The 19,577-nt window shown below is 39.7% G+C and overlaps 1 protein-coding gene across 4 annotated transcripts in view; it reads left to right on the forward strand.

Annotated features, from left to right (window-relative positions):
- Positions 1 to 19,577, forward strand: part of GNAO1 (G protein subunit alpha o1) — a 245,181-nt gene that overhangs the window by 82,578 nt on the left and 143,026 nt on the right. For all 4 annotated transcript variants that reach the window (XM_072632279.1, XM_072632281.1, XM_072632282.1 and 1 more), the window contains exon 3: positions 14,492 to 14,633. In XM_072632279.1, the coding sequence (XP_072488380.1) occupies positions 14,492 to 14,633 (142 nt within the window). The remainder of the gene's footprint in view (positions 1 to 14,491; positions 14,634 to 19,577) is intronic.

A 19,577-nucleotide genomic window follows, 5' to 3' on the forward strand; every position in this document is an offset into this window, starting at 1 on the left:
AAGGTATCGCTGTTTTATTTCAGGGGAGACAGATGTATAGAAAATGTCACACCATATAAGGGGCAAAGTTCTAGGTCATTCTGATTCAGGCTATTCTAGGGATAGTTTTAGTTGTCAATCAGACATCCTGAGCACTTTCAACATTTTGGCAAGTAGGATGGGGCGAGGGTTGTCCACCAAATTTCCTAAATGTTCAGAACTTCTATTGCTGCCAGGGAGTTTTATTGTCAGTTAGCAGAATCTCTAAGGCCAGATGATCAGCTCCCATCTAGCAGGGTGGTGTGGAGAAGAGAGCAGATGAGATTGTTTTGGCTTCAGGCACCTCCCAAAGCTAAAAGCATGGGGAGCCAGCTCAAAACAACTTGCCCTGTTTATTGATGTTACATCATAATCTGATGTAATGTTAAATGATCTGTGGAAAATGGGAGCAGTTTAACCTGTGAAATGCTAGGTTAACCTGAAAAATACTCTCAGCCTCCAATCGCAACATCAGAACAAGTTCCTGGCTTGCAGATGGAAAGCTGGGACTGCCCACAGAGAGCTATGAAATTGGAATCCCCAAGGAAAACCACCAAGCAAAGGCTCATTAATATGAATCTGAATTCGAAGGCCAGGAATTCCTGAAGTCTGGGACCCCTGAAGTGTAGCTAAGCAGAACAATTCCCAAAGTCCTGAAGCCTAGGGCAGATCCCCCATACCTAGTTTGGGAGCAATATGTCCACTTCAGAGGAAGTGAACTCCGTTAGATCCCAGTGATGCCCACTCCATTCCCTGCATATCTGTGCCTATAAACCACATGCCAACCTGGATTAATCATGGCTCATCTGCCTCACCAGGTAAATCTTGAAAATAGCAACAAGGTCAGGGTCTCATCTCTAAGCAAATCATGCCCAGTGATGATTTTATTAACCAACAACTTTAACTTAAGTGGCCCAAAACACAAGGGAGAGGTCTCTGAAAGCCAGTACCCACTAGAGCCAAGAGGAAGAGCCAGATCAGACCTAAGGCAAGGCCACAGCTGTTCAGTTCAGCATCATCTCTAAGACAGCTTTTCTTTCCCTGGGATGTCTCACCTATGCTGGCCCTTCTCCCAACCAATCAGATTCTATTATTTTCCTGGCAGTTTTTCTCTTGCCTTACAGCTGTTTGCAACACCTTCCAATGTAGTCTCATCTGCACATTTCATTAACATGCTGTTTACTCCTTCAAGTGCTTTGATGAAAATGTTAAATGAGAGAGAATCTCAAACCGACCCTGGACATTATTGGACACTTCCCCTAAAATGAAATCCATTGCCTGTTTTCACCCAGTGGCATCTTTACAAGTAGTCCCATGGCATTGTCCAGAGAGTTGAAGCCTAAACATTATAGAAGGAAAGGTGACTTCCTTCGACCTTAGGCAAATCATTTCCCTTTTATGGGCCTCATTTTCCTCATCTGTAAAATGAAAGGATTACACTGGAAGACCTCTAAGATCTATGTTTCACATTTCACAAAAGACTGGGAGCCCTGAATTTTCACAAACCCCTAGCCCTTTCTCTGTATACATTGCAAGATATTTCCTGCCAAGTAGCTTGTATTCACAGAAAATACAATAAGTTTCTAAAGCCCTTCACAAAAAACTGGAAGAGCCTTCAGAATTCAGCTAGTCTGTCCTTCTGGCTCCAAGCCCAAGCTGTGTTCCTTCTTACCCTAACAGCCAATCTGTCTTCCCCATCCTTAGAGGTTTTCAAAGAAGAAGGTCATTCCCTCTCCCTCTGTTTTAATTCCTTCTTCAGTCTTTCACAATGCTTAATTGGACTGAAATCTCCTGCACAATGCTACAATGAAGTCTGTTTTCTTTTGTCTTCTGTGCAGATGGCAAACATCTGGCTTTCAGCTTCCATGCCATGTCTCTTCCTTTACTCAAAGACTATTAACCTAACTACACTGCTAATTGCCCCTCCACCCACCTGTTTTTGTCCTTTGAACCCACCGTTCCCCCCACACTCAAGGAGTACTCCTCCTTCCACTCTACTTACCGTAGTTCTAACCATCCCTCAAAATCCTTCTTCTGTTGGGAGGCCTTTCCTCTCCCCCGCCTCTTCAGAGTTCCCATAAGGTCTGTCTGGACCAGGGTTTCTTCCCTTTTTTGTGTCACCTGACCCCTTTGGAACACTGGGAAACCTGTGGAGCCCTTTTCAGAATAATGTCTTAAATGAATAGGATAAAAAGCAAAGAATTACAAAGGAAGCCATTTCTATTAAAGTATAGTTATCAAAATAAGGGGGGAAATCTCACAAGCCCCCTAGAATCCTTGGGGTTCATAGGCCCCAGGTTAAGAACACTGGGTCTATATCCTATATTTGGTACTTAGCATAAGTTTGCCTTATTTTGAACTATTCTCTGTTGTGGTTCAGTTGTTTTCAGTCATGTGCAACACTTCATGACTCCATTTGGGGTTTTCTTGATAAAGATATTAGAGTGGTTTGCCATTTCCTTCTCCAGCTCATTTTTTATAGATGAGAAGTCTGAGGCAAACAGGGTCAAGTGACTTGCCTAGGGTCACATAGCTCATAAATATCTGAGGCCAGATTTGAACCCAGGAAGACAAGTCTTCCTAACTCCAGGCCCAGCAGTTTATCCACTGCACCACCTAGCTACCCAAATTACCTCTCCCCTGACCCCATTTATTTATTTATGCTTCCTTAAATGGAGCAGTCATCATAAGAATGTCCAGGTACTTTCATAAGTATTCCTCACATTATTAAATATGTATACAATCTGAATACCCATTACCAGAAGCTGTCATTCCAAAGATATTCATTTTAAAGATTATGTCATTCCCTATTCCACCAACGGCACCCCCCCAAATTTTTCAAATATTTCTTTACCTGAATTTTCTCAGAACCAACTTTGACTTGTTTTCTTCTTTTCAGTGCAGGAATAATTGTCCCATCCCATACAGGCATCAAATGGGCTTAAATACTAGTTGTGCCTTCCCTTAACCTCACTGGAAAAGATAACCTGGAACAAACACACTTGTTCCTCCACCCTCATTCAACAGATCTAGCCCGACCAAGGGCAGTGACTGAGGTGGTGGGGAATTGTTGTAATCATTTGGATTTTCCAACAACCCAATATTAAAAACTTGATCCATTCTTCTGACCCCAAGCTGAATTACCCAACCCACTCTACAATTAGTATATCTGCTTTCCTTATCCATAGAGATGCCAAGAAAGACTCAATTCTCTCCTTTTGATCTAATGCACTTGATTAAGTCAGGAGGTTGTAGCCTCTGTTGTACAAGACAAAGGTAGCACTCAAAATAATAACAGCTCATGTTTCTATAGCATTTGGAAATAAACAAAATGCTTTTTTCATCCAGTTCATTAAATAGGTAGTACAGGTGTTAATTGTCTGCATTTTACACATGAGAAAACTTAGGCTCAGAGGTGTTAAGTGGTTTACTCAGAATCATAGACTAGTAAGTGTCAAAAGTCAGAATTTTGAACACAGGTTCATCATTTTTTTTCTTTAAACCATGCTGCCTTCTGGTGTCATTGAGTAACAAGAATTAGGTTCTTACATAAGGAAGGAAATTTGACCTACCAGCTGTTATTAAAGATTTGTGGGATGAAACCCTTTGCTGGAATGTGGCTATGGACAGGTCTATTTTATTCAAAGGAAATATTAGGTAAAAGGGAGACAGGAATAGCACTGTATATTAAGAAGGTATAATCATATGAGGAAATCTAGGAACCAGAATGGGCTGAGTAGAGAGCGCTTGGGGGAAGATCAATGGAAGAAGAAACCACCTGGATAAAACAAGGAAACAGATGAGAAGCTTGGCAAACAGATCACAAACTGGGTATGGAAGTAGGATATAGTGGTAATGGGGGACTCATCTGCTGGTGAGCTCTCTCTGACAAAAGCAGAACAACTAATCACTTCTTGACTTAATGATAACTTTCTCCTTCAAAAAGTAAAGGAGTCAACAAAAGGAAGAATTCTATTCTGGATTTCATTCTCCAAGGGGGAGCAAAAATAACGAGAACCTTGGAGTAAAATTAGAGATAATGATCTGACATGCACCTTAAATTTAGGGGAAGTAGATTTCTAAAGGTTCTAACATCAGTGAGATAGAAGTGGGCTAAAATTCCACAAGAGACGTCAGCCCAGAGGGGATAGAAAATTCAAGAATGAAATGCTGAACACACAGAATAAAACAATTCTGATGAGGATGAAAGATAGGACTTCTCTAAAAAAAGACTGATATGGAAGGACATAATACTCACCCACCAACTTGCATTTTTAAAGACATTTATAGAAGAAGATGGAAGCCAGGGCAGGTAACTGGAAATGAATGTCCTTCAACCATCAATCACATGACAGAGTCTTATAAAAAATTGCATCAGGAGCTATGTAGCTCAGGATGAGCTAAGACCAGTAAGGAAAACCAAGGACAACAAATAGAATTGTTTGGTGGTTTTGAAGCTATATTGGAGAAATGAAAAGGATCAAAAAAGGGGTAGAACACCTGTGTGGGGTGGATGAGATGATGCTGACTGACAACAGAAAGGAGGCAGAGCTGTTATAATTTTTTATTCTCTTTCTTCTGCCAAAAATGATCTTTGAACTGAAAAGAACAAAAATGGTTAAGAAGTATTTGGCTACCGAGATAAGTAAAGAAATAATAAAAGCACATTCCTTTGTCTCCAATTAATTCAAGTCACTTGTCCCAGATAAACTTCATCCTCAAGTACTGAAAACCTGGCAAATGTGACTACTGAACCACTATCAGTGATGACTGAAAGACAGGAAATTTTGGGAGAGGTAACCACAAGAGTGGAGAATGGCAAATGGGATGAGAGAGAGAGAGAGAGAGAGAGAGAGAGAAAGAGAGAGAGAGAGAGAGAACTAGTTTGTAATCATAGGCCATTGAGCTTTACTTTAATTCCTTGGGAAAGGGGAGCAGGGAATCAAGGACTGATCATTAAAGAGATGGTTAGCTAACATTCCCAAAATGAATCAGTTATTACAAATAGTTTCTTCAAGAAACGTCACACAAGACTAAACGTATTTCCTTTTTTGACATGTTTACATACCTTGTAGATCAGGGCACAGCTCATGATAGCATTTATCTAGATTTTAGCAAAACATTTCATAAGGTATCTCATACTCTTCTTTCTTGTCTATAAGATGGATAGAGGAAAGCAAGGCCATAATAATGTAGTTAGATGAATCTGGGACTGAGTAACAGGCTATGTACTTGGCAGGAAGTCTTCAGAGGAGTGCCACAAGAATCTGTGCTTGGCCCTATGCTAGTTAACATTCTTACAAGTTATTTGGATAAACTATATACTTATCAGATTTACATATGACAAAAATCTGAGAAGGACAGCTAATATCCTAAAGAATAACATGAGGATCCAAAAAGTCCTTGAGAAACTGAAATTCGGTAGGGATAAATGTAAAGTCTTATCTTTTTGTTCAAAAAATTAACTTCACCAATAAAAAAAGGTGGTGGTACATTTAGGCAATGGCTTGTCTGAAAAAACTTTGTGGTTTTTAGTGGACTTCAAGGTCAATGAGTCAGCATTATGGAGCGATAGCCAGAGATCTTAAGCTGCTTTGAAAAGTAGCATTGCTTCCAAGTAATAACTGAACCAGATAGCCTCTGAAGTTCCCTCCAAATCTGAGGTTCTGTCATTTTAAAGTCCTGAATAACAGTGTAATTATCAGTTTAGCAGGGATTACTTGACAACCAGCTAATAGGACACGAGAGGGAGATGACTGGGAAGGTGAGGAAAGGACGATGTGGGCATCAGGGAAAAGGAAAGGATAAAAGATGGAACCAAGTCCTCCTTGGCTACCTATTGCCTGGAGGATAAAAAATAAACTCTTCAGCATGACATTTAAGACCATTTGCAAAGTAGTTGACTCTCTCCTACTATCCAGATACTAATATCCAAACTAATTTCATTTTCTTTCCTTCATGCACTCTACATTACAGCCAAACTATCTACTAGCTATTCCCCAAAACTGACATTTTATCTCCCTATCTCTTTAACTTTATACATGTTGTTCTTCATTCTCAGAATGTAATCCCATCTCACCTCTCCCTCTTGAATCCTTAGCATCCTTCAAGCCCCAATTCCAGTGGAGCATTCTTGATCTCTTCAGTTGTCATTCTTCCCTCCTTTCTCAAATGATCTTATACTTTGCATTCTAACGGTGTGATAGAAGCTTCTTGAGGGCAGGAACTGGTCCACTTATTTTTCTTTGAATCCCCAAGCCTAACAAAGGACCTTTCAGATAGTAGATTCGTTGAATTGAATTGGATCTCAGTTTCCTCATCTGTGAAATAAGGAGGTTGGGCTAAGTGATTTTGAAAATCCCTTCCAACCTAAATGTTGTGACCCTTTAAGAAATATGGGTCATGGATTTAACGCTAGAAGGAACTTAGAAGTCCCTCATTTTACAGATAAGAAAATTGAAACAGAGAAGATGAATTATTTTCTCAAGTCCACAAAGATAAGTGGAAGAGTCAGAATTTGAATCTAGATTTTTTGACTTCAAATCCAATGTTTTTTTGCATGGCTTTATTGACAAAGTACAACATACCCACAAGTGGAGTGGAGCAAAAGACAGTAGGAATATGTTGATAGGCCCAATGACTTTGGAAACCTGCTTTTCCATAGAAAATCTGATTCATAAGAGGATACAACTCTAAGATACAATCCTTGGTAGAAGGTAAAAAATAACCATGGAAACCCAGAGAAAGGAGCCTTCATACTAATTTGACTAAGCATCAGAAGAACATGTCGGGTAGGAACCCAGAAGAAAAGGACTTCCCTCAGCATTTTCACCATAAGAGCGATCTCTGAAAATCTGAATATACTCACTATGTTTTGCTTGATTTCTGGCCTTCCATGGTCTGCTTCAAATATTTCCTCTCTAATGATTTGCATGTTCTAGCTTCCAGTTCCTTGTCCAAAATCAAACATTCAGATCTATACACCCAGCTTAAGCTTGCTTCCAATCTAGTTCCCTGTTCTCCTTCTGACCTTCTGACTTTGTTATCAGGAATACTTTCCAGTGAAACTTAGTTTGTGAGTGGGCTTTTGATTGTTCCCCCAGATATATAGAATTGAGGTGGTATTTCATTGACTCTGTAGCTCAATAAGAACATAAGTCCCTACAACCATAAATAGCCAAGTATAATTTGAGTGACCTTTAAATTCCCTTCCAATACTCAAGTTTTATGACCCTATGATTTGTTATCTAGAATGCAGAAAACAAATGTGTCTTGGGGGGGAGAGGGAGATGGGAGCAATGACTAATATATCACAGAACTATTCAAATATGCAAGCTGTCTGATGGGGATTGCGTTTCAGCTTTCTCTATCAGGTCTTGGACCTTGGAGATATTTCTTACTTGACTAAACTTCCCATATATTAAGATGTCTGAAAATTCAGTATTTCAAGTGCACAAAAATTTTCTCAAGTTATTCCCACTGTGACTGCCATGGTCCCACAAGGCTTTGGGAACCCAAGTTTTTATATCTCTTTTAAAATATGGAAGACAGCTAGACCTGAGAAAACTGATAAAGATTAATATAACTGGGGTTGCTGTCATGTCCCATGAGACTGTTGCTCAGGGATTTTGTGAAACTCTTGTTCTAGGAGCTGGAGCCTAATGATTACTGTGACTCCCCAAATCTGGTGCCACTTGTGAGGGAACATCCTTTTCCTTTCAGGGAGCTGTCTGAGGAAGCATGGAGAAGGCCTGGTTAAAACTGAGAATGATGATAACCATGATGCCTCACCTTGTGCTGTGGATGCATTATAATACTATATTAGACACTCCTGGTGATTAGCCTTAGACCACAATTTTCTCCATGCCTCCCTGTGACAGAAAGAGCCTTTCTTGATTGTGAGTGGGTGGGGGCCTTGCTACCATAGCAGATTGATAGAGTCTGATAACTCTGGCCAGAAAGAGGCCAGAAGCCTCAGCTTTGAAGTGGAAGAGAAATAAAAAGAAGGTGGAGTAGTTATGCAGAGAGTGAAGCCTGGGGCTTGGACCACTCTGTATGTGACTGAATGAGTGAACAAAAGAATAAATAAACATTTATTTAGCACTTTCCACATACCAGGTCTATAACCTCAGCCCAAGTTTGCTTCCATTCTGGCTCCCTCTTCTACTTCTGACTTGATGGACACAGTGGATAGAGTGCCAGGCTTTTAGTCAGGAAGACCTGAGTTCAAATGTGATCTCAGATACCTACTAGCTATGTGACCCTGGGCAAGTCACTTAACCCCATTTGCTTCGGTTTTCTGATCTGTAAAATGATCTGCAGAAGGAATGGCAAACCACTCCAGTATCTTTGCCAAGAAAACCCCTCAAATGCACAAAAATTGGGCGTGATTGAAGCAACTCAACCACAGTAACAAGTGCCAGGCACTGTGTTATATCTGGGACAAAGAAGTTAGGAAGAGTGGTGATTGAGGTGACCGGACACTTCACTGACATGGGCTTTCCAGAAATAGTCATGGTGTCTTGATTGCTCCTGGTCATGTGCTGAGACCCAAGGCCAGATTTCAGGTAGATGAGAGTAGGGCTAGTTAGCCCTTGTAGTTTGTGCTGGTTGGTTGTAATTAGGTACAAAATTTCATTAATTCAGTAATTGTCTGTTAAGGCTATGTCTTAAGAGAAGATTCTCATGCCTTGCAATCTTGCAATTCTGTAATGAGTTAAGTTTGTTTTATCTTATTTAACTTAGTCACTAATTATCTCCTTTAAAAAACTCAATTTTCGTCTTAAGTGGCTTTAAAAGAATGGGAGGCTGGGAGTACACATGTAGGCCAGGAGAATCTGAAAGCATCAAAAGACCTTGGAGTCTGGGTAAAGCCTGGGAACAATGGTAGAAAGATCCAGAAAAGGGCCACGTAGCCAGTGGCTCAGGGGTACCAGCAAATAACATTTAAGTAAGGCAGAGAATAAAAAGGAAGAAAAACCCAGATGGTTTTATGACATGCAGTTGTTAAGTTGTTATGTTTCAAGAATCTTATATGTGTAATTATCCTCTGCTTTAATGCCTTCAATCATTGCAGGGTACATAATGGTTTTATATCAAATACCACTGATAGTGTCTGCTTGGAGGCTTATTTCTTCACACTCCAGTCTCTCTGGTATTGTTCAAACTAAAATTTTGCAGCCCTAAGTCTATCCAAATCTGTGTAATCACCAGCCTAATTTGCCTCACAGAAGACAGATTGGTGTGGAAAGTGAGGGGAAGGTAGGAATTTGAGTCTTTTGCTACATTAAGGAGGTAACAAATTTCTGCTCCTTTGGAACAGGCTTGCCCACAGTGGCTAGAAGTGTTGGCTATGTAATGGCCATCTCCTAAAATGCAATATAGCAGAGGAAACCTTAGCAAAGATCCCTTGAAGTAGAGTGGTGATGTGAGGGTAAAGAGAGAAAAGGAATTAACATTAACCACAACAGGCTCAGGCTCTAGGAGCAGGACTTGAGTACTAGAGAGATCAATCAATTCACATCTCCATCAATATCCTTCCTCAGATAGGCTCACTGCCCCAAAACATAAGAACAGGAAACAGCTAAGTGGTTCAATGACTAGAACATTGAACACAGAAACCTGAGTTCAAATCTGTTCTGAGACTTGCTAGCTGTATGACCGCTGCCTACCTCAGTTTTTTCACGTAAAAATAGGAATAATAATAGGACTTTTCTACCAGAGTTGTTTTGAGGATTAAATGAAATAATATTTGTAAAGTCCTTTGCAAACCTTTAAGTGTTATATATAAACGCTAGCTGTAAGAACCAGTCTCAAATATATGAGCTTCAGCACCTCACCTGAGTATTAAGTGAGGAGAGAAGACATCTAGGGAAGGAACTCATGCCTAAGTAAATTTTTTTAAGTGGTTTGAGCAGGAACAAAATCCTGCTATGTTTTACTCCTTTGATTTACTTAATCTTCAATCTCACATAATACCAGAAATTATAGGTTTGATCAAGGGAGAGAATTAAAAATTCATATGAGAGACCACTCACAAATATCTTCTCCTTTGCTCCCCACAAACTGGGAGAATTGTATTTAGGTAATTGTGAACAAACAGGGCATTTTTTTTAGTTATGTATTTCCTAAAACTCCACTGCCATTGGGGGCATAAATATAAATTAGCAAAAGCCAGTTTGAACAAGTCTAGAAATAAATTCTTCTGAAACATGGTTAGGGTTTTGAAACATAGTTTCAAAAGATTCTCAATTTTTTTCAAAATTTTATCCTTTTAAAAAAGCCAGTGGCACCAAACTCTGCCTTGAAACACCATATCATAAGTGAGAGATTGAGGTCATTCTCGCTAAGAATGTCATGAATATTTTAAATGCAGTTGTTTTCTGCCTAACATAGGCATAAGATCATAGATCTACAAAATGCGTAAGCTGAATGAGATGCTGGATAGGAGGTGCTGGGTAGAAGGCGCTGCCTATCTCTAAATCCTATGATGCTTTAAAGTACATATAATCATAAGGTCACAGATTTAAGATCTGGGAAGGACATAATAGGCCATCTAGTCCAACTCCCTTAATTTATGGATGTCTAACATAAACACTGTGCTAAGCACTCTAAGATATTATGTCAGTTGATCTTCAGAATTACCTTAGGAGATAGGTGCTATTGTTGTCATCATCTTACAGTTGAGGAAACTGAGGCAGACAGAGGTCCCAGGATCACACAAGTATTAAGTGTACGAGGGCAAATTTGAACTCAATCTTTCTTGCCTGAAAGCCCAATACTCTATCCACTGTCCCACCTAGTTGTTATAACACTCATGAAATGTTCTGAGAAAGTATAACAATGCCTTGTACACACTTGATGCTTAATAAACATTTGATGAATCAAATTAGAGAAAATGCTATGCAACCATAAGGTAGTAACATTCAGAAAGACAGGATGATTGAAAGATGGTAGCATAGAAACCTGAATAATGCTGGTTTCAGTCTCTTCACCTGCAAAATGAAGCTACTAATACCACCTCCCCCTCCCCCACCCCTGCAGGTTACTGTAAGAATCAAATGAGTGATATATGTAACACTCTTTGCAAAGCTATAATATATATATATATCATATATAATAACAATACCCATTGGCTGCTTTTGTCTTTGTTGTTGTTATAGTTGTTGCTTAAAGAGAGAAAGAATCAGAACAGCTAGGAGAAGATGTAGCAGGCAAGGGAGTCAGCTGATGTCCCAGAAAGTAGAACCCAGGGCAGTGGTTCCTAAATGGTGGACCTGAGTTGCACTGGGGGTGCCAAGGATCTCATGGCGCTTAACCCTTTCAGTTGCATATCAGTGACCCAATCTAGCCAGTGTCCTGACTGTCCCTTTAGAATTGACAGTTTAAATGTTCAGTGAGCCCAGTTACAGCAAAGAATAGTAATACTGTGCCCTGTCCTAGAGAGTAGAGTGATTGTGCTCTAAGATGTGCCCTAAAAACTCCACTTCACTGTTTTTGAAAGCATAAAAGCTGGCCCCTAGATTAACACATCCACCACTCAGGAAAAGAATCCCCTGATAATGATACCAGGGTCTTGGAGGCTGTATAGCAACCCTCTGTTCACTCATTTTCAACTCTCTCTAAACAGAGCTCAGTAATTGGCTGGTTTCAACAATTCTATTGTCGCTAGAGAAGCAGCTTGGATTATTGGATAGAAAGGCAGCTACTGGTTGACAGAGTAGACACAGCACCAGTCCTGAAGTCATGAGGATCTGAGTTCAAATCTGGCCTCAGACATTTTATTAGCTGTATGACCCTAGACAGGTCACTTAACCCCAATTGCCTCCACAAAAGAAAGAAAGAAAGCCAGTGTGGGAGTCAAGTCAGTACTGTCTCTGACACGTCTTTGTGACCCTTGGTAAATGATCTAACCTCTTAGGCATCTCTGTAAACTGCATATCTCTGTGGGTAGAAGTTTCCTCTTAGGTAATTTCCTGTGTCTCAGATCTAGACCCTTCCTCCTAAAAAAAAGCTTTCCTAACATGGGGTTAGTTGAAAAAAAAGCAATACCTGTATGTTCTGGCCAAATACTGAAAAGGAGACTTCTGTCCATGACCAGAAATAACAACTAACAAATCGACTGATGGTCTAGTTTATCCTTTTATTCACAAGGACAGTTGTTGGTTTGTTTCAAATGAGATGCCCTGATTCTCTTAAAACTGCTGATTCACCTGAAGTCAACAAGCATTGATTAAGCATCTACTATTCGCCAGATGCTGAGAGTATAAAGACAAAACTGAAAATGGACCCTACCTTAAAGGAGCTCATATTTTATAGGAATATGATGTCCTTGTCTTGGGTTCAAAGAACCAGTTATGCAAGTACAGAAGATAATAGCTCACATTAAAAAAAGGTATGAGGGTTTTAGAGGATTGTAAGGTCAATATCAGTCAACAATATGATACAAGAACATTCCCCTCCCCCCAAAAACACAACTAAAATTAATCATCTAAACTGTATTAAGAGAAGCAGAGTGGTCAAAACAAAGAAGATAATAATCCCACTGTAGTCTGACCAGGGCAAATTACATGGAGAATGTTGCATTTTATTCTAGGTGCCACACTTTAGGAAACACATCGACAAGCTAGAATACATCAACCAATGAAAGTGTTTCTGAATTTCCATAGTTCTTATATACTATAGCAGGAATACAGGGCTTTGTCAGACCTTAAAACAGCCCCTATAATTAAGGCATGAGGCCTTGCTTAAGCAGTCAAATAATTTATTTTTGACAAAATGAATTCACAACTAAGGCTCTCGTTAATGCATTTTTTCATTGTTCTCCTCTTCCAGAACATTATTAATGACATGTGTGTGTTTGTATATATGCATGTGTGTGTATATATATATTCTTGTACGTATGTGTTTATATACATATGTACATGTGTGTACATATACATAATATGTATGTTTCTGTGTGTATGTGTATCAAAAAGACCCCCTCTGCCAATTACAGAAGAAATATACCTTCACTGGGATATCATGAAGACTTCTATAATGAGCAAAGCATTTGTCTCTAAGAAAGGCCCTTTATTTAGCCAACTTGTAATTTTTGAAAGGTAGTATAGTACAATGAGATTTTGCCTAGGAGTCAGAAAGACTCACCCCCTCTCCCTCTCCCAGTCTTAACACATACTGACTATGGATGAGTTATTCTACCTTGCTATGACCTAGACAACTGTATAAGACCTGGAAGTTGCTGAAAAGGTTGCAATTTGCTCAGTGTAGGAAGTTTCTTCATCTGGGAGTTCCTGTACCAATGAAATCATACTGTCCCTGTCCTCTCTAATATTTGATGGTCATGGAGTTTTCTATGAAATTTACCATGAGGCAATGGTCAGGAAGGGGAAAGTCTTATACCCTGGAAAGGAGGAAATTGATACAATCAAAGCACATGGCAGGTGGTGGATTTTCCTGAGCAAACTCCTTGGATGGTGGAACATATTTGGATGTTGATGGTGAATAAATGAGTACATGTGAAATGTGGTGCCAAGCCTTCCCGCCTCCTTTCCTCCTGGTGCCTTTGCATATGGCATTTTCCACTGGGTAGATGATCTTTAAGGTCTTAAGGAAAAAAAAGTATCGCACCTCCCACTTCTTAATATGGCCTGGGGATATGTTTTCCCATTTCTACTTTCAAACCCTACAGGAGTCTTATTAAATTAGATACTATTAATACAAAATCTATGTTAACTTGGACACAGGATGGCTGCAGGAATGTTTACCTTTAAGCTAGCAGGATTTTCTTTTGCCTGATACCATTCACTACAAAAGGGTGAATAGAAACTCTGAACTGAGCATCTCATGCTGGATGTTCTAACTAGCCCTGGAGCCTTGGGTAACTTCCTTCACTTTTTTGGGTTTTCTTTTCCTCTTCTGTAAAATGGTGGGGTTAAATTCACAGACCTCTTTTAGCTTTAAAATTGTATGCTCTAAGGCCTCTTCCAGCTCTGCCATTCTATGTTTTAAGGTCTTTTCCAGCTCTGCCATTCTATGTTTTAAGGTCTTTTCCAGCTCTGCCATCCCGTTTTCTGTTCTAAGGCCCTTACAGCTATAATATTCTATATTGTAAAGTCCCTTCCAGTTTTGACGTTGTTGGTTCTATGTTCTAATTTATGCTTCTTCTAGGTCCAACATCTATAGTCTATGTTCTGGATCATTGGTATCAAACTCAAATAGAAACAGGTCCCTGCAGTCAGAATATTAACTTAGGAAACCACAGATTAACATTGTACGTCTTGTATTTTTATTTATTTTGTTAAACATTTTCTACTTACATTTTCATGTGGTGTTGGCCATACTTCAGAGTTTTGCGGATCATACTTCTGCAATCTAAAGTCTCTTCTAGCTCTGTGATTCTGGTATTTTATGACACTATTTCACCTGTGGAATATTCTTATAACATTTGATGTTTGGGTTTGTTTTTTTTTAGGATTATTCATGAAGATGGTTTCTCGGGAGAAGATGTGAAGCAGTATAAGCCTGTGGTCTATAGCAACACTATCCAATCCCTGGCAGCTATTGTCCGTGCCATGGACACCTTGGGCATTGAATATGGTGACAAGGAACGAAGGGTAGGTCAATATTCTGATTGAGACAGTGGACTGAATGACTCCTCTCTCTATTACTCTGCTTTTTCCTTTTTTAAATACCAGGCTGCCTGGAAGGAATGACTGTGGATTATGCCGCATAAGAGAAGGCATATTTACACAACCTAAGCAAATATATCCAACTGACTTGGTAAATATAATCGAAAGAGGGCCTCAGAGTGAAGAAGTAGGCACAACTCGAAGAAGGAGCTTTTAATCCAGGCAGTTCAAATGCCAAGTTTCTTCTGCAGATAAGAAATGTGTCTGTTGACCTATACACCATTCAGAAACCAAGCACTACTAGCACTGCAGTAATACTTAATAGCTGAAAATTAAGTTGAGGTATCATCCAGTCAGTCAATATGCATTTATTGTGTACCTACTATGTGCCAGGCCCTGTATTAAGCCCTAAGGATACAAGGTAAAAGAAAGTTCCCTACTGGGGAGAGGGGGAAGAATCACATTTAAAATTGCTCTCTCCCTCCTCCCCCACAAAAGAAAGTATTTTCAGCCACTCTAGGTTGTGTGGGATATTTCTGACAGATGTCTAAGGAGCTCTCTCCTCCACTATAGGAAGGCCATATCATAGAGCAGGGGCTGTTTTTAAGGTCTGTTTCTAGGCACCCATTTAGTAGCAAACTGAGTAAGTATATAAAAGCAGCTTGTTTGCAAACATTTGAATTAACCACAGGACTGAATTTTTACTCAGCCACTTTGGTTATGAGACAGAGAAAGAGAGACAGAGAGAGAGAGACAAAGCAGAGAATATGTCTGTTTTCCTGGTCAGCACAGAAAAAGTAACTCCAGGTAACTCCTTCACAGAGCAGTTTTTCCCCTCTTCTCCTATAGGAATTTTAAATCTCAATAATATTTTCAATTGAAATTGCATATTAATGGGGATCCCAGAGTATGATGGCAACTGTGTATGGATGGCTTGAATTGGAGACAATCTGCTGATTACTCAGTAACTTGGTTTGAATGGTGCATGTATCTTGTCATTGCCAAAATCTGTGCACAATGGGTGGGGTGAGGAGTGGGGCTGGAACAAACCTTCATCTTCCATGTCTGGTAACAGATGGCTTCAAATGTAGAAGTTTTTTTAAACACAAAGACCTGATTCTACAGAATAAACCCATCAGGACCAAGGCCCCAGGTTTGCCAACTAATGGAGATGCTCTAGAATCAGGACTGATTGATGGGTTATTGGGATTCAGGAGGATTATCAAAGGTTCTTGCAGCTCCCGCTATTACAGAGAGAGGCAAGAGTGGAGGGGACAAATTGGTTCTGATGCCAGTCTCACCAACGGATTTGAATCATCCTGAATTTTATTCTACTCTTGGTTAGAAGCAGAGAAGGAGGGGTGTAGTTATAAGCAAATCAATTCCCTTTTCCCATCCAGGGTTTCCTACATAATCCAGGAATAAGAATATCACCATGAAATCAACAAATATTTATTGAGCATCTTGCAACTTCCTCTGCACAGTAAAGATAATCATACCTTTACATTTATCCAATACTCCATTTTACAAAATGCTTTGTTTTATCTCCCTCCTTTCTGTGATTCTCCAACTCCACTATGAAGTAGACATGGCTTTCCAAAGAACACACACCCAGATCCTCCTCTCCTAGTTCTTTGCTCTTGTCCCTATTCAGTGACAAAAGAGAGTATACAGGGCAAATATATGGTCCCTGATCAAATATTTTGAGAAGGAATTAAAAAAGTACATCTAAGACCCTAAAAAGACCAGGAGACTCAGGAAACTGCAGAGACCAGGCCCTTACTTCTCATCTTTTGGAAGGCATAGTTATACTACCCTCTTCTATTGGTCTTTTTTCCTTCTTCCTCCCTTCAGTAAAACTCACCTCTATGACCTACCCTCTGTGACCCACCCCTTTATCACTTTGAGCCTTTCTGCCTTGGTATCAGTGAATGGTAATGGATCAATCAATTGTGTTCATCCTTCATTGCCAAAGAAGACCATGCCATCAGAGAAATGATGACATGACTTGCACTTGACTTTGTTTTGAGTGAGGGAGTCTGTATTGGGGTGCCACAAATCTCTTCCTTTGGCACAATTCTTTTCAATGTTTTGGTGAGTGACTTGGGTTAAAAGCATAAATGACATACGTAGAAAGTTTTCAGGTGGCACAAATCTGACAGAGGACGGGGACACAGGCAGTGTGCTAGATGATAAAATCAAGAACCAAAATGTTTTGACAAGCTAGAACCAAATTTAATAAGAAGAAATGTAATAGGTAAAGTCTTAAACTTTTTTTAAAAAGCAACTAAATGAGTACAGATGGAGGAAGTGTGACTAAACAAAAGTTTGTGTGGGGAAAAAAAATCTGACTGTTTTAGTGGACTGGAAATTTAACATGAGTACACATCATGATATGATAGCTAGAAGAGCCATAAATTGTCTGAGGCTGCATTGAGAAGTACAATGCCCTTAGTGAGGGAGAAGATATACCTACTCTACTCTACCACAATCAGGCCACTTCTGGAGTTGTATTCATTTCTGGGTGCCATATTTTAGGTAGGAGAGCAACAAACTGAAATGGATCCAGGCAGTAGTGACTAAAATGGCGATAAGGCTTGAAACTATACCACAGATGGAACAATTGTTGGAGTTGGCAATGGATTTATATTTGGGATGTCAAAGAGAGGGAAGAGGCAAAGATCCAAATAATACGCCTGAGAAAGATAGTCATGCCATCAACAGAAATAGGCAATTCAGAGGAGGGGCAGGTTTGGGAAAATGATGATAAGCTTAGTTTTGGACACTGCTCTTGAGGTATCTGGGACTCGTGATGATAGAATTGCAATAAGAGGATCTGGTTCAAATTCTGTCTCTGCTACTATCTCTCTAGACTTCAATTACCTTTTCTATAAAATAAGTTGGAGAGAGACTAAGTGATCTCCAGAGTGCCTTCTAGTTCTAAATCCTATTATCTTCTGAAATATGAAACTGGAACTCAGAGGTTAGAGATGTTGATTAAAGAGTCATCTGTATAGAGGTGGATAATTGAAGCCATAAGAGTGTGTGGGATCCTTAAGGAAAGTAGGTCAGAGAACAAGAGAAGGTAGGCTAAGAACAGAGCCTTGTACCATCCCATTCCTCCCCTTTTTTTAAGCATCCTCATTTATTTAGAAGCATACATTTGCATATACAAATACATTCTATAACAAAGAATGCTGCATTTAGAGTCAGAGGACCAGGGTTTGAATCCTGGCTTTACTATTTACTAGCCATATTACTTTGGGCAAATTACCCACTCTGGGCCTCAGTTTCCTCATCTGTAAAATGAAAGAATCAAGATAACCTCCAAGGTCCCTTCTAGCTCTAGACCTATGAGAAACTCATGACTTATGTTACTTTCCAGGGAACAGAATGCTTTAGCCTAAATACAATGTAGATGATCCCTTGAATGAACCCTCCAAAAGTAAGGGCAGAATGAGAATTTCAGGAATAAAGCGATTAGAGGAAATATCTATAGTCAGGAGGCCTTTGTAAAATCATGACTATCAGACATTATCCTAATCTGCCAACGTATAGGGACAACTCTGGCAATGACTTCATTATTAGAAACCCTCAGTTATCTAGGTTATTGAGCTCAGTATGCTGTACATCGAGGGAATCTTACCATGTGGCAAGTGTGTGGTGTCCCAGTCCACTACAACTGTTTTAAGACTCTCATACAAGATGCAAACCCATCAGTGAAGCTTGAAATTTTTTTGAAATAGGCGAAGAGAGCAATATAAACCTTTATTATGGGCACATGTTAACTCACACAAGAAAAGCCTTGAGATCTACCTGAAACACTCAGACAATGAGGAAGCAGCATCAAGAGAACCGGGGCTTAGACCAAAAACTATATCCAGACCTCAGTCCCTGGAAGGACAAGAATACAACTGGATGTCACTTGCCAGAGAGGACAAAAGTACAACCAGGTCTCAGTTGGCAGGAAAGGACAGTTTGCTGGATCTGTGAGATGAAGATCATCAAAGTGGAGGAAGGAGGATCCTTAGAGATCTTCTGGCTGTCTTCTAAACTTGGCACATCCCTGGTTCCACCATGCTCTCAGCATTTTTCCTTGTTTGGTATGAGAATATCCAAGTTCCATTCTCTACACCAGGACTGCCCAGTACCATAGGAAAGGAACAGAGCTTTATAGAATCAGAGTCCCACTTAGGTGCATCTGATTTGTTCATCATATGTTACAAGCAAGGAGATGTCAGGGATTGGGCAGCAAAGCTCTGTTGAGTACAAGATAGATCTAGAAATCTCAGCCTAGAAGAGTCTAGATATGGAAGTTTCCAGAAAAGGGGGCTAGGTGACAGATGCTAAGCAAGAGAAGAGGGTATCTTTAGAGCAAAAGCAGTATGGTGAACATAAACCTAACTTTAACCCCACACTTATCACAAGTTGAAAGTACCTGTCTCTCCTTGATGAGAGAAAAATAGAGAGAGAGCATGTCATGCAGCAAGGCACCGTTAGTGCTTTCATCCAGTTGTATCCCTTCCCTAATTTGGCTCTTCTTGCTTGTTTTCGTCAGTATTGTTGCCCTAGAGGACAGGGCAGTTTGTCAAAGATATTCTGGAATCAGCTTTGGGATTATTCAGAGGATAGAAATTTTTGGCTGTGTTATTATTTGCCTCCAGTTTGTACATTTCCCCCATCATATTTTATTAAATTTCTTTTGAAATGGAAAAACTCAAGAGCTCTTTAACTTCCATCAGTGTGGTCCTATACTTCAGGGGCATCCTATGCAGGCTCTTGAATTCAAAATCAGGACAATCAATTTAAGTGCTTCATTCTGGTCAAGCTTCATTACCATGGACAGAAAATAGATACAGTTTCAGTGATCATTAGTTTTTACTTTACTCCATATAAGCTGGTTCCATTTTATTCTGTCTTCCAAGATAA

The sequence above is a fragment of the Notamacropus eugenii genome, chromosome 1, assembly GCF_028372415.1.
Source record: "Notamacropus eugenii isolate mMacEug1 chromosome 1, mMacEug1.pri_v2, whole genome shotgun sequence".
Taxonomy (NCBI): Eukaryota; Metazoa; Chordata; class Mammalia; order Diprotodontia; family Macropodidae; genus Notamacropus; species Notamacropus eugenii.